Here is a 27,603-nt window from a genome sequence, read left to right on the forward strand (position 1 = left end):
TGCGTTAAACATGGCGTCTCACACGAGCGTCGCAATGAGAACCGCCCACAATCACCTAAAGCAAACAAGTTACACTTCGGAATGTGCTTAACATTAAGCACCTGGCCCAGGAGACCGAAACAAACAATAAAATGATACTTGGACCTTAATTAGAGATAGCACCTATAGATTCTCTATGTGCAATAAGACTATAGCATGCACAGCTGGTACAATTCGTCAATGTGAGTTTGACCATACAAGATGTAGTATGGCCAGCACGGTGCTCTGTTAGGGAGTCGCCTTAGGGTAGGGAGAAACCATGTGCGTCTCTACAAAATTATACAAACAATGGTAACTAAGATTTGATTTCAGACTTTTATTGATTATAGACTGAACACTCCTGCAGCACACGTAGCACACGTAGAACACGTAGCACACGTAGCACACGTAGCACACGTAGCACACGTAGCACACGTAGCACACGTAGAACACGTAGCACACGTAGCACACGTAGCACACGTAGCACACGTAGAACACGTAGAACACGTAGAACACGTAGAACACGTAGAACACGTAGAACACGCATGTTTTATAGCAGTATAAGAGGAATATTTATTATTTGATATAAACATTAACTTTTGAATTGAAATGAATGGGCCATGTACCAAATTCTACCCATTGCTCCGTTTAGCGCCCAGGTCCAACAAGATCTGACAAAGAATTCTTATTTTTCCATATAGAGAACCTATGCCGTGTTCCGAGATACTGTAATCACGGTTACAGAATAACCAGCGTTACATTGTGTGGCCCGAGGGACAGGACTCGGACCCGAAGCCGCACTCGGCCGCACACGGCCGCACACGGCCGCACTCGGCCGCACTCGGCCGCACACGGCCAACTTCAGTCTGTGGCAGAAGAAAGATAGTTACTAAGGATGTGGCCATATTGGGCGTGCGACCGTCCTGCAAATAGATTTGCGTGGCTGTCGCTGAGCGCTTTCGGCCCTGTTGACGCACGTGACGGAGAGGCGTGGCCGTGACATCACCAGGCTGCACAGATGAGGGTCGCCCTGATTGGTTCAGTGGCTCACGTGATGTGGCCGTTGAGCAAAAAAAATTTTTTTATCTTTTTGTCTCTTCCAAATCCTGTTTCTCCGTCGCCCAGACTGGTGCACTTAGAGGAATTTGCTCGTGCCGCACGCCATCGCCCGGACTGGTGCACTTACAGGAATTTGCTCGTGCCGCGCGCCGTCGCCCGGACTGGTGCACTTACAGGAATTTGCTCGTGCCGCGCGCCGTCGCCCGGACTGGTGCACTTACAGGAATTTGCTCGTGCCGCACGCCGTCGCCCGGACTGGTGCACTTACTGCTGCGGCACAGTTTATTCGAGCATTTGCCCGTTCTGTGCCGCAGCAGTAGCCTGGCGCGCGCCCGAGTGTGACGGGCGCGCGCCGAAGCAGCGGAAGAGCGCCCTCCGATCGGGGCGCTCTCCCTACCGCTGCCGGGTCCGCCGGGTCCCCCGGAACCCCCTGCCGCTGTCCCGCGATCGCGGGACACCAGGGCTCCCTCGGGGAGCCCCTGGACACGCGTGCAGGGGGCGCACGCTCCCGATGACGCGTGACCGCGCAGGGGCGGCCACAAGCAAGCCGGGAGATTTCCCGGCTTGCGGTACCGACCACACTTCAATAAAGTGTGTCGGTAGTGTACAGGAATTTGCTCGTGCCGCGCGCCGTCGCTCGGACTGGTGCACTTACAGGAATTTGCTCGTGCCGCACGCCATCGCCCGGACTGGTGCACTTACAGGAATTTGCTCGTGCCGCACGCCGTCGCCCGGACTGGTGCACTTACAGGAATTTGCTCGTGCCGCACGCGTGCACTACATCCGCAGCCTGAGGCTGCGTCCATGGTTCCTGATTGCGTGCTGAGGCGCGCGGAGGCTAAGGGAAAGCGGGTGCTTTCCCTGGTCTTAGACTGCGCGCCACCGGGGGCGTGTCGGGGGCGGGCAAGGTGACGTCACGGAGCCCAAGCCTGACAATGTACAGGACTCTATCTGCTTAAGTTAAACGTTACTAAAGCTGGAAGTGTGAAGTGAGAAACAGGATTGTTCCCATTTCCAAATAATAATGATTCCATCACACCAACTACATCAATATGTGCACCAGTATATAATAACTACTGCAATATCATGTATAAAGGGCTATCCCTGTACTGTACCCATCATTCCCACAGGAGAATTCTTAACTTTACTGCTAAGATGCTAGCAAATCATTTGGAGCGTTGTATAACAGAACCTGCGAAACAGGAGGCACATTTGAAGCAAAATTGTCATCTTGCACCACTGTACTAAGGACTTTTCTCCACGTTTTGCAAAGTTTGTGTCAGCTTGCAATGCAGGGAGTGGCAGTAGGTAGAGCATGAGACGTTACATGATGCACAGACTAATTACATCAAATTATGTGAGTCCCTTTTCTATAATGTATTTGCATTAAAAACAAATTCTGCCAAGTCTGAATTAGCATATACTTTTCTGGCCAACAATCTGCAGAAATCTACAGATGGAACCATGCATCAAAAGGTATTTTCTTACTTTGTTTCTGTTGATGGATCACCTCTAAGTGTTATTCCTGTACCAGAACTTTTGGTGCACTCCTTACCAGAGAAAAGATCTACTGAATGCAAAGCACATGCACAGAAAAGCATTACAGACACACACCAACGGATACGCAATCACCAGCCTACTGGAGTAAAGAGCATGACATGATCTGAAACAGTTATGGGGTCTGCTGCTGGTGGGAGGAGGAAAGAAGCAGTGACCGCAGGACGTATATACTTAACCCTCCAGCACCCTGCCAAAGAAAAAATGAAGGGGGAAAAAAAAAAAAAGATGAAAAAAGCTGTGCGAGACTATTACAGTCCCTCACTATAGGAGTTTGGTTTCATTTCGCAGGTGGCAATGATTTGACGGTAATCAACGTGGTTAGTTATAAATAGCCAACGTTGCATGCTTCAGTACAACACAGCACAAGAAGAATGCAAAGCAAGGACACCGATGTCATCACAACATGATGATGTCACCAACTCTTAAGGCCAGGATAACTCAACGAACATCTAAAGCATAGAAGGTCATCTGACAATTTCATAAGCCCAAGCAGTTACACAATCCCTGAGATATGTATTTTGGGAAGATATATAAAAAGCATCAAATGCCAGGAGACATTCCTAGCTAGACCGCAAACTGCAGAAAACCCTAGCAAATCCATCCCACCATGGGACGTTCTGCAACACTAACGACCTGAACAGACTTACTTGGCAAGAATGGAGTATTCAGAAGCCAATAGGGACTTGACCTGGTACCCATACTCCAGCTTACCTGGGGGATAAAGATGTGCAAAACATGAAGCACTCGTTTGTATTTGGTCCCTCCTATAAGCCATTAACCCCGAGTACCAGAGGAGCCTGGAACACATTTCTCTGCCCTTCGGGGGGTCTGCATGAGGAGGATATTTCATAACATGTCCCTAGGAGAGTGTTCTGGAAGTGCATAAATCTACCCCTGTATCAGAGGTGGTAACATTTTATCTTTCCAAACATGCTTGGGGAAAAAAAAGGGGGGTGGGAGAAGGGGACATAGGTTATTTTAGATTACAGTAGGGCCCCACTAATACAGCATGTTCCATTCCAGGCCCTCGCCGAAAAGCAGAAACCGCCGAAAACCGGGGCCCCAGCTATACATACAAAACTAACGTGCAGTACGCTGCTTACCTGCAAATGATTTTTTAGAAATTGGGCACGGTTTACAATGTTCACGCTCCGTTATCCAGCGCGGGAAGGGAAAGGCCAATTTGGCACACAACTTCCGGTGGCCCAGAGGAAGGGTATACTGTATGGTTTCCCAAAGCAGAGACTTCATCTCAGAACGTCCCCGACAACCTGAAAGCATCACATGGCAACCAGTCACAGCATCCATAGCGCCAACACAGCGCTAGAAATACGGAGGAGGTCATCGCTCTGGAACACAACAGCTTCCATATAGAGCTGCAGCAGTCACGCACAGAACCAGCATCCCTGCCAACACGCAGAGAAAAAGACCCACACTTACAAAACTGTACAGGTACCTTGGATACATGTTTTATTGTGTAGCATGACAACCACTGAACACCAAATACTGTACACTTAGGCAGGAACAATCCTACACCCCAATGGGTCACGTGGTCCCAGCATTATCCAAAAACTTTGAAAAACGATGAAAAATGTGAAAATGAAAAAATGAAAACGTGCACATTGGCTGTCAAACATATACTGTAAAAAGGAATAGTACAGTAAAGAGTAAGAAATGCAGTAAATATATTTATTGTAGAAAGGATGAAGTTGATGGCACATCATCATAGGACTGAACACATTTTATATGTTTTGATGGAGAATTGGATGAATCTCTTGCAGGATGTTGTGTTGATGTTACTGTTGGATTTGAAGATTCAAGGGTAGCTGTTGCAGCTGAAGGTTGTGGGGATACTTAAAGTAGGAAAGCAATGTAATTTGCCTTGAGGATTGCCGTCTCCTTTCCCTTACAATTTCTTTATCGCATGCAATCCCATTCACTTTAAATTCACTTTAGAACTTTTTGAAATTTGGATCAATCCTCTCAAAAACTGCCATCCCCGTTTCTATACAGTTGATGGCTTCTTCTAATCCCTTGGTTGTCTTTTCTACAGGGACAGCAGGACTATTATCAGGATGTGACTCCTCATTGCAAAACATCCTTCTTTGCTCAATCAGAAGAAGATCTTCGTCTGTTAGGGGCTCGTCCGAGACAAGCAATTATTTTACATCCTCGGGCTCGACTTCCAATTCTAATTCCCTTGCCATTTCCAAAACATTTGTAGTGGCTTCCTCTACGTGATTCTCCAAATCTTCATAATCATCCATAAATGTGGGAATTAGCTTCCACCAAACACCTTTTAATGTTGATTCTTTCACTTCCTCCCATGCATCGCTAATACTTTTTATACCATCCAAAATTGTGAAGCCTTTCCAAAATGCTTTTAATTTATTTTCTCTATGTCCAGCTGCTGTGTCACTCTCCAATGCATCAATAGCCTTAGCAAAGGTTCTCCTTAGATAATAGGATGTAAACACTGCAATTAAACCTTGGTCCATTGGCTGCAGCAATGCAGTTGTATTTGCAGGTAGAAACATACATTTTATCTCCCTGTACAAACCAATTAGAGCTTTAGGATGGCTTGGGGCATTGTCTGTAAGAAGTAAAATTTTAAAGGGAATATTCTTGCTATTGCAATAAGCCTCAACAGTAGGCTTAAAATAGTCCGTGAACCAATTTGAGAAAGAACGCCAGTTATCCAAGCTTTTGAATTGGATTTATAATAAACAGGGAGACTAGCTTTTGCATAGTTCTTTAGGGCCCTAGGATTTTCTGATCGATAAATCATCACAGGTTTAACTTGCAATCACCAGCTGCATTAGCGCCTAGCAAGAGAGTTAGCCTGTCTTTTGCAGGTTTGAAGCCAGGCATTGCCTTCTCCTCTTTAGCAATACAAGTCCTAGACGGAATCTTCTTCCAATATAGGCCCGTTTCATCCACGGTGAAAATCTGCTGCTTAGTGTATCCACCTTCTTCGATGACCTTAGCAAGCTCACGTGGATAACTTCCTGCAGCTTCAGTACCAGCACCGGCTGCCTCACCCTGCACTCTGATGTTGTGGAGCTGACTTCTTGCCTTAAACCCATTAAACCAGCCTCTGCTAGCTTCAAATTTATCATCAGCAGCTAAGTCACCTCTGTCAGCCTTCATAGTATTGAAGAGACTTAGGGCCTTGGCCTGGATGATGGCTCGGCTTAAAGGCACATTGTGACTGATCTGATCTCCAATCCACACCACTAAAACGTTTTCCATGTCAGCAATAATGTTATCACATTTTCTTATAACTGGAGTGTTCACAGGTGTAGCACTTAATTTCCTTCAACACATTCTCTTTACCGTGCACAACCGTACTAACTGTTTGACGAGCCAGATCTAGCTTTCTGCTGATTTCAGCATTACCCATTCCTTGCTCACTTAGTTTGATTATTTCTAACTTGGCATTTAAAGTAAGAGGCTTATGACTCCTTTTTTTACCACTACTATTAGATGCCATTGTACAGTACAGTTACTGTAATTAACACAATATTGTATGTACTGTATATAGTAGTACTGTGCAGTAGCGCACCTTTGAAAAAAAGAGATGCGGAGAGAAGCCGACTGCTTAGCTGACAAATGGCACCTGACAGGGAGAATACGGAAGGGCACGCGCGAAAACGGTTGATTAGTGACAGCCGGATCCTCGGCTGCTGAGCACGTCTTGCCGGAAAAACGTAACAATCGCCGAACATAATGGACATAGGTATACATTGGGAAACGCCGTATGAGCGGAACGCCGAAAAGCGGGTCCCTGCTGTATACAGTACTTAACTCTTCAATGTCAAACTGGAATGTTTTGTAAATATGTCAAATTTTCCATTGAAGGGTTAAATGTTATCATTCCATACACTCCGGTCCTGACCAGGCTGTGATTTATTGCTTACAACATTTACACAAAGAGGGGGGTGAGAAACATCTTAGGACACCAAGAACTTGAAGGGGGGGAACCAGCTAATTAAAACCAGAACATACGGATGTGATGGGGTGAGCGCTAAAGCTTTAGCAGCGGGAGACACAGCGAAAGCAGCCACCACACGTCATTTAGAGACAAAAAAACAGCAACAATCACACTGCGCCTCGCCCTCCGCAGCTCACCGAGGTGATTTAGGGGCCTCATGCTGCCCAAGAAACCAATAATCCATGAAATGTTATTAGCACAAACCCCAACGGGCAGCTACTTTGCACACAGCTGGAGAGCGAAAAAAGCCTGATGTGATCTGCTCCTCTCACCTTACCTGCCCTGCGTGTCTAACAGCAGTGCCACCTTACCTGCCCTGCGTGTCTAACAGCAGTGCCACCTTACCTGCCCTGCGTGTCTAACAGCAGTGCCACCTTACCTGCCCTGCGTGTCTAACAGCAGTGCCACCTTACCTGCCCTGCGTGTCTAACAGCAGTGCCACCTTACCTGCCCTGCGTGTCTAACAGCAGTGCCACCTTACCTGCCCTGCGTGTCTAACAGCAGTGCCACCTTACCTGCCCTGCGTGTCTAACAGCAGTGCCACCTTACCTGCCCTGCGTGTCTAACAGCAGTGCCACCTTACCTGCCCTGCGTGTCTAACAGCAGTGCCACCTTACCTGCCCTGCGTGTCTAACAGCAGTGCCACCTTACCTGCCCTGCGTGTCTAACAGCAGTGCCACCTTACCTGCCCTGCGTGTCTAACAGCAGTGCCACCTTACCTGCCCTGCGTGTCTAACAGCAGTGCCAATGTATACCCTGTTCATTTATGTAACTATTTGTAACCATGTATTATTTGTCCTTTTAACTATGCCCAGGACATACATAAAAACGAGAGGCAACTCTCAATGTATTACTTCCTGGTAAAACCTTTTATAAATAAATAAAATTATCTGCCCTGCATGACTAACAGCACAGTGCCACATTACTGTATCTGCCCTGTGTGCCTAATAGCACAGTGCCACATTACTGTATCTGCCCTGCGTGTCAAATACAGCACAGTGCCACCTTACTGGATCTGCCCTGCGTGTCTAATACAGCACAGTGCCACCTTACTGTACCTGCCCCGCGTGTCTACCAGCACAGTGCCACCTTACTGTATCTGCCCTGCGTGTCTACCAGCACAGTGCCACCTTACTGTATCTGCCCTGCGTGTCTAACAGCACAGTGCCACCTTACTGTATCTGCCCTGCGTGTCTAATACAGCACAGTGCCACCTTACTGTATCTGCCCTGCGTGTCTACCAGCACAGTGCCACCTTACTGTATTTGCCTAGCGTGTCTACCAGCACAGTGCCACCTTACTATATCTGCCTAGCGTGTCTACCAGCACAGTGCCACCTTACTGTATCTGCCCTGCGTGTCTACCAGCACAGTGCCACCTTACTGTATCTGCCCTGCGTGTCTAACAGCACAGTGCCACCTTACTGTATCTGCCCTGCGTGTCTAATACAGCACAGTGCCACCTTACTGTATCTGCCCTGCGTGTCTACCAGCACAGTGCCACCTTACTGTATCTGCCCTGCGTGTCTAATACAGCACAGTGCCACCTTACTATATCTGCCCTGCGTGTCTACCAGCACAGTGCCACCTTACTGTACCTGCCCTGCATGTCTACCAGCACAGTGCCACCTTACTGTACCTGCCCTGCGTGTCTAATACAGCACAGTGCCACCTTACTGTATCTGCCCTGCGTGTCTACCAGCACAGTGCCACCTTACTGTATTTGCCCTGCGTGTCTAATACAGCACAGTGCCACCTTACTATATCTGCCCTGCGTGTCTACCAGCACAGTGCCACCTTACTGTATTTGCCCTGCGTGTCTAATACAGCACAGTGCCACCTTACTATATCTGCCCTGTGTGTCTACCAGCACAGTGCCACCTTACTGTATCTGCCCTGCGTGTCTAATACAGCACAGTGCCACCTTACTGTACCTGCCCTGTGTGTCTAATACAGCACAGTGCCACCTTACTGTATCTGCCCCGCGTGTCTACCAGCACAGTGCCACCTTACTGTATCTGCCCTGTGTGTCTAATACAGCACAGTGCCACCTTACTGTACCTGCCCTGTGTGTCTAATACAGCACAGTGCCACCTTACTGTATCTGCCCTGTGTGTCTAATACAGCACAGTGCCACCTTACTGTATCTGCCCTGCGTGTCTACCAGCACAGTGCCACCTTACTGTATCTGCCCTGTGTGTCTAATACAGCACAGTGCCACATTACTGTATCTGCCCTGCGTGTCTACCAGCACAGTGCCACCTTACTGTATCTGCCCTGCGTGTCTAATACAGCACAGTGCCACATTACTGTATCTGCCCTGCGTGTCTACCAGCACAGTGCCACCTTACTGTATCTGCCCTGTGTGTCTAATACAGCACAGTGCCACATTACTGTACCTGCCCTGCGTGTCTACCAGCACAGTGCCACCTTACTGTATCTGCCCTGCGTGTCTAATACAGCACAGTGCCACCTTACTGTATCTGCCCTGCGTGTCTACCAGCACAGTGCCACATTACTGTATCTGCCCTGCGTGTCTAATACAGCACAGTGCCACCTTACTGTATCTGCCCTGCGTGTCTAATACAGCACAGTGCCACCTTACTGTATCTGCCCTGCGTGTCTACCAGCACAGTGCCACCTTACTGTACCTGCCCTGCGTGTCTAATACAGCACAGTGCCACCTTACTGTATCTGCCCTGCGTGTCTACCAGCACAGTGCCACCTTACTGTATCTGCCCTGCGTGTCTACCAGCACAGTGCCACCTTACTGTATCTGCCCTGCGTGTCTAATACAGCACAGTGCCACCTTACTGTATCTGCCCTGCGTGTCTACCAGCACAGTGCCACATTACTGTACCTGCCCTGCGTGTCTAATACAGCACAGTGCCACCTTACTGTATCTGCCCTGCGTGTCTAATACAGCACAGTGCCACCTTACTGTATCTGCCCTGTGTGTCTAATACAGCACAGTGCCACCTTACTGTATCTGCCCTGTGTGTCTAATACAGCACAGTGCCACATTACTGTACCTGCCCTGCGTGTCTACCAGCACAGTGCCACCTTACTGTACCTGCCCTGCGTGTCTAATACAGCACAGTGCCACCTTACTGTATCTGCCCTGCGTGTCTACCAGCACAGTGCCACCTTACTGTATCTGCCCTGCGTGTCTACCAGCACAGTGCCACCTTACTGTATCTGCCCTGCGTGTCTAATACAGCACAGTGCCACCTTACTGTATCTGCCCTGCGTGTCTACCAGCACAGTGCCACATTACTGTACCTGCCCTGCGTGTCTAATACAGCACAGTGCCACCTTACTGTATCTGCCCTGCGTGTCTAATACAGCACAGTGCCACCTTACTGTATCTGCCCTGTGTGTCTAATACAGCACAGTGCCACCTTACTGTATCTGCCCTGTGTGTCTAATACAGCACAGTGCCACATTACTGTACCTGCCCTGCGTGTCTACCAGCACAGTGCCACCTTACTGTATCTGCCCTGCGTGTCTAATACAGCACAGTGCCACCTTACTGTATCTGCCCTGCGTGTCTACCAGCACAGTGCCACATTACTGTATCTGCCCTGCGTGTCTACCAGCACAGTGCCACCTTACTGTATCTGCCCTGCGTGTCTAATACAGCACAGTGCCACCTTACTGTATCTGCCCTGCGTGTCTAATACAGCACAGTGCCACCTTACTGTATCTGCCCTGCGTGTCTAACAGCACAGTGCCACCTTACTGTATCTGCCCTGCATGTCTACCAGCACAGTGCCACCTTACTGTATCTGCCCTGCGTGTCTAATACAGCACAGTGCCACCTTACTGTATCTGCCCTGCGTGTCTACCAGCACAGTGCCACATTACTGTATCTGCCCTGCGTGTCTACCAGCACAGTGCCACCTTACTGTATCTGCCCTGCGTGTCTAATACAGCACAGTGCCACCTTACTGTATCTGCCCTGCGTGTCTAATACAGCACAGTGCCACCTTACTGTATCTGCCCTGCGTGTCTAACAGCACAGTGCCACCTTACTGTATCTGCCCTGCGTGTCTACCAGCACAGTGCCACCTTACTGTACCTGCCCTGCGTGTCTACCAGCACAGTGCCACCTTACTGTATCTGCCCTGCGTGTCTACCAGCACAGTGCCACATTACTGTACCTGCCCTGCGTGTCTACCAGCACAGTGCCACCTTACTGTATCTGCCCTGCGTGTCTAATACAGCACAGTGCCACCTTACTGTACCTGCCCTGCATGTCTACCAGCACAGTGCCACCTTACTGTATCTGCCCTGTGTGTCTACCAGCACAGTGCCACCTTACTGTACCTGCCCTGCATGTCTAATACAGCACAGTGCCACCTTACTGTACCTGCCCTGCGTGTCTACCAGCACAGTGCCACCTTACTATATCTGCCCTGCATGTCTACCAGAACAGTGCCACCTTACTGTATCTGCCCTGCGTGTCTAATACAGCACAGTGCCACCTTACTGTATCTGCCCTGTGTGTCTACCAGCACAGTGCCACCTTACTGTACCTGCCCTGCGTGTCTACCAGCACAGTGCCACCTTACTGTATCTGCCCTGCGTGTCTAATACAGCACAGTGCCACCTTACTGTATCTGCCCTGCGTGTCTAATACAGCACAGTGCCACCTTACTGTACCTGCCCTGCGTGTCTAATACAGCACAGTGCCACCTTACTGTATCTGCCCTGCGTGTCTAATACAGCACAGTGCCACCTTACTGTATCTGCCCTGCGTGTCTACCAGCACAGTGCCACCTTACTGTATCTGCCCTGCGTGTCTAATACAGCACAGTGCCACCTTACTGTACCTGCCCTGCATGTCTACCAGCACAGTGCCACCTTACTGTATCTGCCCTGCGTGTCTAATACAGCACAGTGCCACCTTACTGTATCTGCCCTGTGTGTCTACCAGCACAGTGCCACCTTACTGTACCTGCCCTGCATGTCTAATACAGCACAGTGCCACCTTACTGTACCTGCCCTGCGTGTCTACCAGCACAGTGCCACCTTACTGTACCTGCCCTGCGTGTCTACCAGCACAGTGCCACCTTACTGTATCTGCCCTGCGTGTCTAATACAGCACAGTGCCACCTTACTGTACCTGCCCTGCGTGTCTAATACAGCACAGTGCCACCTTACTGTACCTGCCCTGCGTGTCTACCAGCACAGTGCCACCTTACTGTATCTGCCCTGCGTGTCTAATACAGCACAGTGCCACCTTACTGTATCTGCCCTGCGTGTCTACCAGCACAGTGCCACCTTACTGTATCTGCCCTGCGTGTCTAATACAGCACAGTGCCACCTTACTGTATCTGCCCTGCGTGTCTACCAGCACAGTGCCACCTTACTGTACCTGCCCTGCGTGTCTAATACAGCACAGTGCCACCTTACTGTACCTGCCCTGCGTGTCTAATACAGCACAGTGCCACCTTACTGTATCTGCCCTGCGTGTCTAACACAGCACAGTGCCACCTTACTGTATCTGCCCTGCGTGTCTACCAGCACAGTGCCACCTTACTGTACCTGCCCTGCGTGTCTAATACAGCACAGTGCCACCTTACTGTATCTGCCCTGCGTGTCTAACACAGCACAGTGCCACCTTACTGTATCTGCCCTGCGTGTCTACCAGCACAGTGCCACCTTACTGTACCTGCCCTGCGTGTCTACCAGCACAGTGCCACCTTACTGTATCTGTCCTGCGTGTCTAATACAGCACAGTGCCACCTTACTGTATCTGTCCTGCGTGTCTAATACAGCACAGTGCCACCTTACTGTACCTGCCCTGCGTGTCTACCAGCACAGTGCCACCTTATTGTATCTGCCCTGCGTGTCTAATACAGCACAGTGCCACCTTACTGTATCTGCCCTGCGTGTCTAATACAGCACAGTGCCACCTTACTGTATCTGCCCTGCGTGTCTAATACAGCACAGTGCCACCTTACTGTATCTGCCCTGCGTGTCTACCAGCACAGTGCCACCTTACTGTATCTGCCCTGTGTGTCTACCAGCACAGTGCCACCTTACTGTACCTGCCCTGCGTGTCTACCAGCACAGTGCCACCTTACTATATCTGCCCTGCATGTCTACCAGAACAGTGCCACCTTACTGTATCTGCCCTGCGTGTCTAATACAGCACAGTGCCACCTTACTGTATCTGCCCTGTGTGTCTACCAGCACAGTGCCACCTTACTGTACCTGCCCTGCGTGTCTACCAGCACAGTGCCACCTTACTGTATCTGCCCTGCGTGTCTAATACAGCACAGTGCCACCTTACTGTATCTGCCCTGCGTGTCTAATACAGCACAGTGCCACCTTACTGTACCTGCCCTGCGTGTCTAATACAGCACAGTGCCACCTTACTGTATCTGCCCTGCGTGTCTAATACAGCACAGTGCCACCTTACTGTATCTGCCCTGCGTGTCTACCAGCACAGTGCCACCTTACTGTATCTGCCCTGCGTGTCTAATACAGCACAGTGCCACCTTACTGTACCTGCCCTGCATGTCTACCAGCACAGTGCCACCTTACTGTATCTGCCCTGCGTGTCTAATACAGCACAGTGCCACCTTACTGTATCTGCCCTGTGTGTCTACCAGCACAGTGCCACCTTACTGTACCTGCCCTGCATGTCTAATACAGCACAGTGCCACCTTACTGTACCTGCCCTGCGTGTCTACCAGCACAGTGCCACCTTACTGTACCTGCCCTGCGTGTCTACCAGCACAGTGCCACCTTACTGTATCTGCCCTGCGTGTCTAATACAGCACAGTGCCACCTTACTGTACCTGCCCTGCGTGTCTAATACAGCACAGTGCCACCTTACTGTACCTGCCCTGCGTGTCTACCAGCACAGTGCCACCTTACTGTATCTGCCCTGCGTGTCTAATACAGCACAGTGCCACCTTACTGTATCTGCCCTGCGTGTCTACCAGCACAGTGCCACCTTACTGTATCTGCCCTGCGTGTCTAATACAGCACAGTGCCACCTTACTGTATCTGCCCTGCGTGTCTACCAGCACAGTGCCACCTTACTGTACCTGCCCTGCGTGTCTAATACAGCACAGTGCCACCTTACTGTACCTGCCCTGCGTGTCTAATACAGCACAGTGCCACCTTACTGTATCTGCCCTGCGTGTCTAACACAGCACAGTGCCACCTTACTGTATCTGCCCTGCGTGTCTACCAGCACAGTGCCACCTTACTGTACCTGCCCTGCGTGTCTAATACAGCACAGTGCCACCTTACTGTATCTGCCCTGCGTGTCTAACACAGCACAGTGCCACCTTACTGTATCTGCCCTGCGTGTCTACCAGCACAGTGCCACCTTACTGTACCTGCCCTGCGTGTCTACCAGCACAGTGCCACCTTACTGTATCTGTCCTGCGTGTCTAATACAGCACAGTGCCACCTTACTGTATCTGTCCTGCGTGTCTAATACAGCACAGTGCCACCTTACTGTACCTGCCCTGCGTGTCTACCAGCACAGTGCCACCTTATTGTATCTGCCCTGCGTGTCTAATACAGCACAGTGCCACCTTACTGTATCTGCCCTGCGTGTCTAATACAGCACAGTGCCACCTTACTGTATCTGCCCTGCGTGTCTAATACAGCACAGTGCCACCTTACTGTATCTGCCCTGCGTGTCTACCAGCACAGTGCCACCTTACTGTATCTGCCCTGCGTGTCTACCAGCACAGTGCCACCTTACTGTATCTGCCCTGCGTGTCTACCAGCACAGTGCCACCTTACTGTATCTGCCCTGCGTGTCTACCAGCACAGTGCCACCTTACTGTATCTGCCCTGCGTGTCTACCAGCACAGTGCCACATTACTGTATCTGCCCTGCGTGTCTAATACAGCACAGTGCCACCTTACTGTATCTGCCCTGCGTGTCTAACACAGCACAGTGCCACCTTACTGTACCTGCCCTGCGTGTCTAACACAGCACAGTGCCACCTTACTGTACCTGCCCTGCGTGTCTAACACAGCACAGTGCCACCTTACTGTATCTGCCCTGCGTGTCTACCAGCACAGTGCCACCTTACTGTACCTGCCCTGCGTGTCTACCAGCACAGTGCCACCTTACTGTACCTGCCCTGCGTGTCTACCAGCACAGTGCCACCTTACTGTATCTGCCCTGCGTGTCTAATACAGCACAGTGCCACCTTACTGTATCTGCCCTGCGTGTCTACCAGCACAGTGCCACCTTACTGTATCTGCCCTGCGTGTCTAACACAGCACAGTGCCACATTACTGTATCTGCCCTGCGTGACTACCAGCACAGTGCCACCTTACTATATCTGCCCTGCGTGTCTAATACAGCACAGTGCCACCTTACTGTATCTGCCCTGCGTGTCTAATACAGCACAGTGCCACCTTACTGTATCTGCCCTGCGTGTCTAATACAGCACAGTGCCACCTTACTGTATCTGCCCTGCGTGTCTAATACAGCACAGTGCCACCTTACTGTATCTGCCCTGCGTGTCTAATACAGCACAGTGCCACCTTACTGTATCTGCCCTGCGTGTCTAATACAGCACAGTGCCACCTTACTGTACCTGCCCTGCATGTCTACCAGCACAGTGCCACCTTACTGTACCTGCCCTGCGTGTCTACCAGCACAGTGCCACCTTACTGTACCTGCCCTGCGTGTCTACCAGCACAGTGCCACCTTACTGTACCTGCCCTGCGTGTCTACCAGCACAGTGCCACCTTACTGTATCTGCCCTGCGTGTCTAATACAGCACAGTGCCACCTTACTGTATCTGCCCTGCGTGTCTACCAGCACAGTGCCACCTTACTGTATCTGCCCTGCGTGTCTAATACAGCACAGTGCCACCTTACTGTATCTGCCCTGCGTGTCTAATACAGCACAGTGCCACCTTACTGTACCTGCCCTGCGTGTCTACCAGCACAGTGCCACCTTACTGTATCTGCCCTGCGTGTCTAATACAGCACAGTGCCACCTTACTGTATCTGCCCTGCATGTCTAACAGCACAGTGCCACCTTACTGTATCTGCCCTGCGTGTCTACCAGCACAGTGCCACCTTACTGTATCTGCCCTGCATGTCTACCAGCACAGTGCCACCTTACTGTATCTGCCCTGCTTGTCTAATACAGCACAGTGCCACCTTACTGTATCTGCCCTGCGTGTCTAATACAGCACAGTTCCACCTTACTATATCTGCCCTGCGTGTCTACCAGCACAGTGCCACCTTACTGTATCTGCCCTGCGTGTCTACCAGCACAGTTCCACCTTACTATATCTGCCCTGCATGTCTACCAGCACAGTGCACCTTACTGTATCTGCCCTGCGTGTCTACCAGCACAGTGCCACCTTACTGTATCTGCCCTGCGTGTCTACCAGCACAGTGCCACCTTACTGTATCTGCCCTGCGTGTCTAATACAGCACAGTGCCACCTTACTGTACCTGCCCTGCATGTCTACCAGCACAGTGCCACCTTACTGTATCTGCCCTGCGTGTCTACCAGCACAGTGCCACCTTACTGTATCTGCCCTGCGTGTCTACCAGCACAGTGCCACCTTACTGTACCTGCCCTGCGTGTCTAATACAGCACAGTGCCACCTTACTGTATCTGCCCTGCGTGTCTAATACAGCACAGTGCCACCTTACTGTACCTGCCCTGCGTGTCTACCAGCACAGTGCCACCTTACTGTATCTGCCCTGCGTGTCTACCAGCACAGTGCCACCTTACTGTATCTGCCCTGCGTGTCTAATACAGCACAGTGCCACCTTACTGTACCTGCCCTGCGTGTCTACCAGCACAGTGCCACCTTACTGTATCTGCCCTGCGTGTCTACCAGCACAGTGCCACCTTACTGTATCTGCCCTGCGTGTCTACAAGCACAGTGCCACCTTACTATATCTGCCCTGCGTGTCTAATACAGCACAGTGCCACCTTACTGTATCTGCCCTGCGTGTCTAATACAGCACAGTGCCACCTTACTGTATCTGCCCCGCGTGTCTACCAGCACAGTGCCACCTTACTGTATCTGCCCCGCGTGTCTACCAGCACAGTGCCACCTTACTGTATCTGCCCTGCGTGTCTAATACAGCACAGTGCCACCTTACTGTATCTGCCCTGCGTGTCTACCAGCACAGTGCCACCTTACTGTATCTGCCCTGCGTGTCTAATACAGCACAGTGCCACCTTACTATATTTGCCCTGCATGTCTAACAGCACAGTGCCACCTTACTGTACCTGCCCTGCGTGTCTAATACAGCACAGTGCCACCTTACTGTATCTGCCCTGCGTGTCTACCAGCACAGTGCCACCTTACTATATTTGCCCTGCATGTCTAACAGCACAGTGCCACCTTACTGTATCTGCCCTGCGTGTCTAATACAGCACAGTGCCACCTTACTGTACCTGCCCTGCGTGTCTACCAGCACAGTGCCACCTTACTGTATCTGCCCTGCGTGTCTAATACAGCACAGTGCCACCTTACTGTATCTGCCCTGCGTCTCTAATACAGCACAGTGCCACCTTACTGTATCTGCCCTGCGTGTCTACCAGCACAGTGCCACCTTACTGTATGTGCCCTGCGTGTCTACCAGCACAGTGCCACCTTACTGTATCTGCCCTGCGTGTCTAATACAGCACAGTGCCACCTTACTGTATCTGCCCTGCGTGTCTACAAGCACAGTGCCACCTTACTGTACCTGCCCTGCGTGTCTAATACAGCACAGTGCCACCTTACTGTATCTGCCCTGCGTGTCTACCAGCACAGTGCCACCTTACTGTATCTGCCCTGCGTGTCTACCAGCACAGTGCCACCTTCTATACAGAAGAGAGTACATTACAATTATTCAGGGGTGGAGAAGTCCCAGGTGCCTGCGCTGAGCGCCACAATGACACCTGTCAGTCACCGCTGCGAACGGCAACAACGCTCTGAAGCTTCCATAACCGAAGCTGCTTTGCAGGCGGGCGGACCAGCCACGGATTAACAGATCAATCGCCACGCTGCTTAGTGGAGTGCGGGGGAGGGGGTTGCAGGTGTGTGCGAGAGCTGGGAGTGGGGGCAAGTCGGAGCAATCCAGAACGCTGCCCGCCCCAGTGCTTATATCACACAGCGGCCGAAGTGCGCGAGAGTCAGATTCACACACAGCACCGCCAATGGGTATGAATGGGGGGGGATGGGAAAGCTGGAATGCGCGCTTGCCCCCCCCCCCCCCCATGTAACACTGGCTCCTAAAAATGCTGTCTGGCTCCCAAGTAATGTATATTTGTAGCCACCCCTGACTTTATGCAGCTTTACATCCTCATCCCTAGGAGCAATGCAGGGCGGACATGAGGAGAGAAACAAGTAGTTTGGGAAATGCACGTTTCATGCTCAGAAACAGCACCGATTAATACCCGCAGGGTAAGAGGCCTATAGCAGAGAAAGGATGTTTAACCATCTCAAATCCCTGGGTAAGGCTTATAGGAATCACCCCCAGAAACCTACACGAGTATATATCGTATAATGCTAGTATATGGTCCCGAGCATGTCCTGCTCCAGATTTCATCCTTAGCTCCTGCGGTTCCCAGGGTAACATTTACCCTGCACTGGGGCAAACTTCTCCCAGACACTTAATATTTTAAAACGCATATATCTCCCCTGAACAGAGCACCAGCCCAGGAAAGGGCGAGAAGAGGGTCTCTTCGAAGTTAGAAAGAAATGGAGGGGGAAATGGTGATCACCACGGACTGCTGCGCCACGTTCCACCGTACACAGAATCATCGGGAACATGTTACTTGTATATAGAGTTTAAAATAGTGCCCCTAAATATGTGTATTACACAAGGGTTAGCATATCTTCCTTAGGCTTCGTCCATAGTTCTTGCTGGCGTGCGGAGGCCAAGGGAAAGCGGGTGCTTTCCCTGGCTTTAGACAGCGCGCCGTCCGTGGGCGTGTCGGGGTCGTGTCGGCGGCCGGGCCAGTGACGTCACGGAGCATTGGGCGAACCGCTCACGTGAGCGGCCCTGCGCTGCGGCAAGCGGGAAAATGTTAAAATTTCCTAAGACCTACGCTTCCGCAAGCGCGCGGAAGCGTAGGCGAGCCCCTACTAAAGCCGCTCACTGCGGCTGTAGGGGCTCAGTGCCGAGCGGAAGCGCGCCTCAGCGCGCCTCCGCCCGCAAGCACTAAACATGGACATGGCCTTAGATGTGTTAAGTACACGCAATTACTGAATGGGAACAATGTATAAAGACTGGTATGCTATAAATTGTTAAGATTACCATTGAATGTCTGGACTGCAGGCGAGATCAGGCCAAGAAAGTGGATTTAATCAGGTCTGGACTCTGCTCAGCCAAAGTAGACAGATAAATAAATCAGTGGGCTAAAGAGATGGTAGTGCAAAGTGCAAAGTGCAAAGTGCAAACCACCGGGAGACAGGACATAAGAAGGACATAAGAAGGAAGGCACAGGTCGTTACTCAGGGTTTTAGTTACTTTCCTTGTGTGCTCACTATAGTTTTTATGATTTACTCAGTGATAAAGTTGCGAAGCGTTTTTGCTCTTTACTATCGAGTCCCCTCTGATCGACCTCATAGCGTGGAAACTTCCAGATCTGTTCTACATTTATGGCAAAGCTTATAGTGCCGGCGACATCAGGCTATGGTCGCTGGAAAAATCAAATTGAGATCACTTCCAGCGATCGCGACCAAGCAGACGCCCTTACAATAAGCGAACGCAGCAATGCATGTGTTTTGACGTGACGTCGCGTCGCTGTCACTATAAGCGCAGCCTATGACTTGAGATATCTCAAAAGTTCAGGGCAGACAGCGGTATTAACATACCAAATGCATGACTGAAGGGAAAAGGTTATGCTTGCGATTGTTCTCAGATCAGAAATGGTTAATATTTATTAATGTGTTAATTAGACCAACACATCTAGAACTACTAATGAAACACGTGCACACAGAGTACAATGAGACGACCAACAAACCCCTTTGCTTCAGTTAATAAGTAGACTTGCATCATATCACCGCCATTCCCTGCTACTGGCATAGTTACATCTGAGTTCACAAGAATACATTCAGAGCCCTATTCAATAGCCCTGTGCCTTAGGTTTCCACTTACCCTTCCTTATAGATTGTAAGCTCCTTGGGGCAGGACCCTCCTTAACCGCGGTAACAATGTATCTAAATGTTTGATATTTTATTATTTTCATCCTCCAACTCTATTATACTGCGCTACGGAATATGTTGGTACTTAATAAATGTTAATAATAAGCCAGTCTTGGACAATACTGGTAACTGCTGACGTGGCTTTGTGACGTGGCTTTGTGACGTGGACATGCTCAATGTTAAATGGAATAAGGTACCCCATTTATACACCCCCGGGTACAGATGAATAAAAGGATGTATTTCCTTCCATGAAAGGCTGCCACATCCCCTGCACGTCATCAGTACCATTACTCATATCTATGGGGGATACATAAGGAAGTCCTGGGAAACCACCGGAGGTAAATGAATTGTGTAGGCGACGTATATTTATAGATGGGATACTCAACGCCTGAGGCGAGGTCCCCGGTGGTGATGGCAGCGCGAGCCACACACCAGTCACTAACCTCAATATGGCCGGCCCCAGCATCTGCTCGCGTGTCGGCTCACGCAGTGCGGTGTCAGCCAGACAACACCATTGTGTTCGATGTCCGCGTACAGGTTCTCCTCGCTGGGTATATATGTATATAGGTGTATATAAGGGATGTATAGTATATATGTATGTTACCGGGATCTCAGGGCCTGCCAGGCCGCCTCGATGTCCGCGTACAGGTTCTCCTCGCTGGGTGTATATGTATATAGGTGTATATAAGGGATGTATAGTATATATGTATGTTACTGGGATCTCAGGGCCTGCCAGGTCGCCTCGATGTCCGCATACAGGTTCTCCTCGCTGGGTATATATGTATATAGGTGTATATAAGGGGTGTATAGTATATATGTATGTTACCGGGATCTCAGGGCCTGCCAGGCCGCCTCGATGTCCGCATACAGGTTCTCCTCGCTGGGTATATATGTATATAGGCGTATATAAGGGGTGTATAGTATATATGTATGTTACCGGGATCTCAGGGCCTGCCAGGCCGCCTCGATGTCCGCGTACAGGTTCTCCTCGCTGGGTGTATATGTATATAGGTGTATATAAGGGGTGTATAGTATATATGTATGTTACCGGGATCTCAGGGCCTGCCAGGCCGCCTCGATGTCCACGTACAGGTTCTCCTCGCTGGGTATATATGTATATAGGTGTATATAAGGGATGTATAGTATATATGTATGTTACCGGGATCTCAGGGCCTGCCAGGCCGCCTCGATGTCCGCGTACAGGTTCTCCTCGCTGGGTATATATGTATATAGGTGTATATAAGGGGTGTATAGTATATATGTATGTTACCGGGATCTCAGGGCCTGCCAGGCCGCCTCGATGTCCGCGTACAGGTTCTCCTCGCTGGGTGTATATGTATATAGGTGTATATAAGGGATGTATAGTATATATGTATATGTTACCGGGATCTCAGGGCCTGCCAGGCCGCCTCGATGTCCGCATACAGGTTCTCCTCGCTGGGTATATATGTATATAGGCGTATATAAGGGGTGTATAGTATATATGTATGTTACCGGGATCTCAGGGCCTGCCAGGCCGCCTCGATGTCCACGTACAGGTTCTCCTCGCTGGGTGTATATGTATATAGGTGTATATAAGGGATGTATAGTATATATGTATGTTACCGGGATCTCAGGGCCTGCCAGGCCGCCTCGATGTCCGCATACAGGTTCTCCTCGCTGGGTATATATGTATATAGGTGTATATAAGGGGTGTATAGTATATATGTAACCGAGATCTCAGGGCCTGCCAGGCCGCCTCGATGTCCGCGTACAGGTTCTCCTCGCTGGGTATATATGTATATAGGTGTATATAAGGGATGTATAGTATATATGTATGTTACCGGGATCTCAGGGCCTGCCAGGCCGCCTCGATGTCCGCATACAGGTTCTCCTCGCTGGGTATATATGTATATAGGTGTATATAAGGGATGTATAGTATATATGTATGTTACCGGGATCTCAGGGCCTGCCAGGCCGCCTCGATGTCTGCGTACAGGTTCTCCTCGCTGGGTGTATATGTATATAGGTGTATATAAGGGGTGTATAGTATATATGTATGTTACCGGGATCTCAGGGCCTGCCAGGCCGCCTCGATGTCCGCGTACAGGTTCTCCTCGCTGGGTATATATGTATATAGGTGTATATAAGGGGTGTATAGTATATATGTATGTTACCGGGATCTCAGGGCCTGCCAGGCCGAATCGATGTCCGCATACAGGTTCTCCTCGCTGGGTGTATATGTATATAGGTGTATATAAGGGATGTATAGTATATATGTATGTTACCGGGATCTCAGGGCCTGCCAGGCCGCCTCGATGTCTGCGTACAGGTTCTCCTCGCTGGGTGTATATGTATATAGGTGTATATAAGGGGTGTATAGTATATATGTATGTTACCGGGATCTCAGGGCCTGCCAGGCCGCCTCGATGTCCGCGTACAGGTTCTCCTCGCTGGGTATATATGTATATAGGTGTATATAAGGGGTGTATAGTATATATGTATGTTACCGGGATCTCAGGGCCTGCCAGGCCGAATCGATGTCCGCGTACAGGTTCTCCTCGCTGGGTATATATGTATATAGGTGTATATAAGGGGTGTATAGTATACATGTATGTTACCGGGATCTCAGGGCCTGCCAGGCCGAATCGATGTCCGCGTACAGGTTCTCCTCGCTGGGTATATATGTATATAGGTGTATATAAGGGATGTATAGTATATATGTATGTTACCGGGATCTCAGGGCCTGCCAGGCCGCCTCGATGTCCGCGTACAGGTTCTCCTCGCTGGGTGTATATGTATATAGGTGTATATAAGGGGTGTATAGTATATATGTATGTTACCGGGATCTCAGGGCCTGCCAGGCCGCCTCGATGTCCGCGTACAGGTTCTCCTCGCTGGGTATATATGTCTATAGGTGTATATAAGGGGTGTATAGTATATATATATATATGTTACCGGGATCTCAGGGCCTGCCAGGCCGCCTCGATGTCCGCGTACAGGTTCTCCTCGCTGGGTATATATGTATATAGGTGTATATAAGGGGTGTATAGTATATATGTATGTTACCGGGATCTCAGGGCCTGCCAGGCCGCCTCGATGTCCGCGTACAGGTTCTCCTCGCTGGGTGTATATGTATATAGGTGTATATAAGGGATGTATAGTATATATGTATGTTACCGGGATCTCAGGGCCTGCCAGGCCGCCTCGATGTCCACGTACAGGTTCTCCTCGCTGGGTATATATGTATATAGGTGTATATAAGGGGTGTATAGTATATATGTATGTTACCGGGATCTCAGGGCCTGCCAGGCCGCCTCGATGTCCGCGTACAGGTTCTCCTCGCTGGGTATATATGTATATAGGTGTATATAAGGGGTGTATAGTATATATGTATATGTTACCGGGATCTCAGGGCCTGCCAGGCCGCCTCGATGTCCGCGTACAGGTTCTCCTCGCTGGGTATATATGTATATAGGTGTATATAAGGGGTGTATAGTATATATGTTACCGGGATCTCAGCGCCTGCCAGGCCGCCTCGATGTCCGCGTACAGGTTCTCCTCGCTGGGTGTATATGTATATAGGTGTATATAAGGGATGTATAGTATATATGTATGTTACCGGGATCTCAGGGCCTGCCAGGCCGCCTCGATGTCCGCGTACAGGTTCTCCTCGCTGGGTATATATGTATATAGGTGTATATAAGGGATGTATAGTATATATGTATGTTACCGGGATCTCAGGGCCTGCCAGGCCGCCTCGATGTCCGCGTACAGGTTCTCCTCGCTGGGTGTATATGTATATAGGTGTATATACGGGATGTATAGTATATATGTATGTTACCGGGATCTCAGGGCCTGCCAGGCCGCCTCGATGTCCGCGTACAGGTTCTCCTCGCTGGGTATATAGGTGTATATAGGTGTATATAAGGGATGTATAGTATATATGTATGTTACCGGGATCTCAGGGCCTGCCAGGCCGCCTCGATGTCCGCATACAGATTCTCCTCGCTGGGTGTATATGTATATAGGTGTATATAAGGGGTGTATAGTATATATGTATGTTACCGGGATCTCAGGGCCTGCCAGGCCGCCTCGATGTCCGCGTACAGGTTCTCCTCGCTGGGTATATATGTATATAGGTGTATATAAGGGGTGTATAGTATATATGTATGTTACCGGGATCTCAGGGCCTGCCAGGCCGCCTCGATGTCCGCGTACAGGTTCTCCTCGCTGGGTGTATATGTATATAGGTGTATATAAGGGATGTATAGTATATATGTATGTTACCGGGATCTCAGGGCCTGCCAGGCCGCCTCGATGTCCGCATACAGATTCTCCTCGCTGGGTGTATATGTATATAGGTGTATATAAGGGATGTATAGTATGTATGTATGTTACCGGGATCTCAGGGCCTGCCAGGCCGCCTCGATGTCCGCGTACAGGTTCTCCTCGCTGGGTATATATGTATATAGGCGTATATAAGGGGTGTATAGTATATATGTTACCGGGATCTCAGGGCCTGCCAGGCCGCCTCGATGTCCGCGTACAGGTTCTCCTCGCTGGGTATATATGTATATAGGTGTATATACGGGGTGTATAGTATATATGTATGTTACCGGGATCTCAGGGCCTGCCAGGCCGCCTCGATGTCCGCGTACAGGTTCTCCTCGCTGGGTGTATATGTATATAGGTGTATATAAGGGGTGTATAGTATATATGTATGTTACCGGGATCTCAGGGCCTGCCAGGCCGCCTCGATGTCCGCGTACAGGTTCTCCTCGCTGGGTGTATATGTATATAGGTGTATATAAGGGATGTATAGTATATATGTATGTTACCGGGATCTCAGGGCCTGCCAGGCCGCCTCGATGTCCGCGTACAGGTTCTCCTCGCTGGGTGTATATGTATATAGGTGTATATAAGGGATGTTTAGTATATATGTATATGTTACCGGGATCTCAGGGCCTGCCAGGCCGCCTCGATGTCCGCGTACAGGTTCTCCTCGCTGGGTGTATATGTATATAGGTGTATATAAGGGGTGTATAGTATATATGTATGTTACCGGGATCTCAGGGCCTGCCAGGCCGCCTCGATGTCCGCGTACAGGTTCTCCTCGCTGGGTATATATGTATATATGTGTATATAAGGGGTGTATAGTATATATGTTACCGGGATCTCAGCGCCTGCCAGGCCGCCTCGATGTCCGCATACAGGTTCTCCTCGCTGGGTATATATGTATATAGGTGTATATAAGGGATGTATAGTATATATGTATGTTACCGGGATCTCAGGGCCTGCCAGGCCGCCTCGATGTCCGCGTACAGGTTCTCCTCGCTGGGTGTATATGTATATAGGTGTATATAAGGGGTGTATAGTATATATGTATATGTTACCGGGATCTCAGGGCCTGCCAGGCCGCCTCGATGTCCGCGTACAGGTTCTCCTCGCTGGGTGTATATGTATATAGGTGTATATAAGGGATGTATAGTATATATGTATGTTACCGGGATCTCAGGGCCTGCCAGGCCGCCTCGATGTCCGCGTACAGGTTCTCCTCGCTGGGTATATATGTATATAGGTGTATATAAGGGGTGTATAGTATATATGTATGTTACCGGGATCTCAGGGCCTGCCAGGCCGCCTCGATGTCCGCGTACAGGTTCTCCTCGCTGGGTATATATGTATATAGGTGTATATAAGGGGTGTATAGTATATATGTTACCGGGATCTCAGCGCCTGCCAGGCCGCCTCGATGTCCGCATACAGGTTCTCCTCGCTGGGTATATATGTATATAGGTGTATATAAGGGATGTATAGTATATATGTATGTTACCGGGATCTCAGGGCCTGCCAGGCCGCCTCGATGTCCGCGTACAGGTTCTCCTCGCTGGGTATATATGTATATAGGTGTATATAAGGGATGTATAGTATATATGTATGTTACCGGGATCTCAGGGCCTGCCAGGCCGCCTCGATGTCCGCGTACAGGTTCTCCTCGCTGGGTATATATGTATATAGGTGTATATAAGGGGTGTATAGTATATATGTTACCGGGATCTCAGCGCCTGCCAGGCCGCCTCGATGTCCGCATACAGGTTCTCCTCGCTGGGTATATATGTATATAGGTGTATATAAGGGGTGTATAGTATATATGTATGTTACCGGGATCTCAGGGCCTGCCAGGCCGCCTCGATGTCCGCGTACAGGTTCTCCTCGCTGGGTATATATGTATATAGTTGTATATAAGGGGTGTATAGTATATATGTATATGTTACCGAGATCTCAGGGCCTGCCAGGCCGCCTCGATGTCCGCGTACAGGTTCTCCTCGCTGGGTATATATGTATATAGGTGTATATAAGGGATGCATAGTATATATGTATGTTACCGGGATCTCAGGGCCTGCCAGGCCGCCTCGATGTCCGCGTACAGGTTCTCCTCGCTGGCCTTGCCGCTGCTCACCCCGTAGCCGGAGTAATCATACGAGAAGATGTTGCAGTTGATGCGGGAGCCCAGGCCGATGTAGAAGCTGCACATCTGCCCCAGGTCCACGGCGTTCCCGTGCGAGAAGAGCAGCGTGTACCGGCTCCCGGGGGCGCAGCGCACGAACATGCAGCCCAGGCAGCTGCCCAGCTCCGTGCGCCACCGGAACACCTCCACCGCGTCCAGCTCCCGCTGCGAGTACTGCCAGTCCGCCCGCTCCGACAGGTGCAGGCTGCAGCCGGGGGGGGGAGGCCCGCCGGGGGGGTCCCGGGACTCCGGCTCCCGGCCTGGGCCTTCCCCCGGGGCCGGGCCCGCCGCCGCCGCCGCCGCCTCCCGCACCGTGTACGTGGGCTCTGGGGGGAGGAAGGCCAGCTTGGCGGCGATGCGGCTGGGGCAGGGCGGGCAGCAGAAGAGCCAGCACAGCTCCCCCAGAGAGAAGCCGTTCATTCTGGGGCCCTGCTCGGGCATTGGGGGGCGCGGGGGAGCACCCCGGTAATACCGGGGCCTAGCTTCTCTAGTTACCGGAGGCTACCAACTCATCTCACTGCAGCGCCTGTCCGGCCTGCGGAGGAGGCTTCCGGGGAAGCGGAGCAGGGAGGCCCGGGGAGAGATGGAGGACTGCCCCCTAGCATGGAGAGAGGGGAGGGAGGGAGGAGAGAGATGGAGGACTGCCCCCTAGCATGGAGAGAGGGGAGGGAGGGAGGAGAGAGATGGAGGACTGCCCCCTAGCATGGAGAGAGGGGAGGGAGGAGAGAGAGGGGAGGGAGGAGAGAGGGGGGGAGGAGAGAGGGGAGGGAGGAGAGAGGGGAGGAAGGAGAGAGATGGAGGACTGCCCCTAGCATGGAGAGAGGGGAGGGAGGGAGGGAGGAGAGAGATGGAGGACTGCCCCCTAGCATGGAGAGAGGGGAGGGAGGGAGGAGAGAGATGGAGGACTGCCCCCTAGCATGGAGAGAGGGGGGAGAGGGAGGGAGGAGAGAGATGGAGGACTGCCCCTAGCATGGAGAGAGGGGAGGGAGGAGAGAGATGGAGGATTGCCCCTAGCATGGAGAGAGGGGAGGGAGGAGAGAGATGGAGGACTGCCCCCTAGCATGGAGACAGGAGGGGGAGAGGGGGAGGGGGAGGAGAGAGATGGAGGACTGCCCCTAGCATGGAGAGAGGGGGGGAGGGGGGGAGAGGGGGGGGGAGGGGGGAGGGGGGGAGAGAGGGGGGGGGGAGGGGGGGAGAGAGGGGGGGGGAGGAGGGGGGGGAGGGGGAGAGGGGGGGGGGAGGGGGGGAGAGAGGGGGGGGGGGAGGGGGGGGAGAGAGGGGGGGAGGGGGGAGGGGGGGAGAGAGGGGGGGGGGGGAGGGGGGG

The 27,603-nt window shown here is 51.0% G+C and overlaps 1 protein-coding gene across 1 annotated transcript in view; it reads right to left on the bottom strand.

Annotated features, from left to right (window-relative positions):
- ABHD17C (abhydrolase domain containing 17C, depalmitoylase) overlaps window positions 1–26,953 on the bottom strand; it is a 42,353-nt gene extending 15,400 nt beyond the window's left edge. The window contains exon 1 of the mRNA XM_075575145.1: window positions 26,158–26,953. Within this exon, the coding sequence (XP_075431260.1) occupies window positions 26,158–26,720 (563 nt within the window). The 5' untranslated portion in view covers window positions 26,721–26,953. The remainder of the gene's footprint in view (window positions 1–26,157) is intronic.
- Window positions 26,954–27,603: the final 650 nt, after the last annotated feature.

Source organism: Ascaphus truei, chromosome 18 (assembly GCF_040206685.1).
Source record: "Ascaphus truei isolate aAscTru1 chromosome 18, aAscTru1.hap1, whole genome shotgun sequence".
Lineage (NCBI taxonomy): Eukaryota > Metazoa > Chordata > Amphibia > Anura > Ascaphidae > Ascaphus > Ascaphus truei.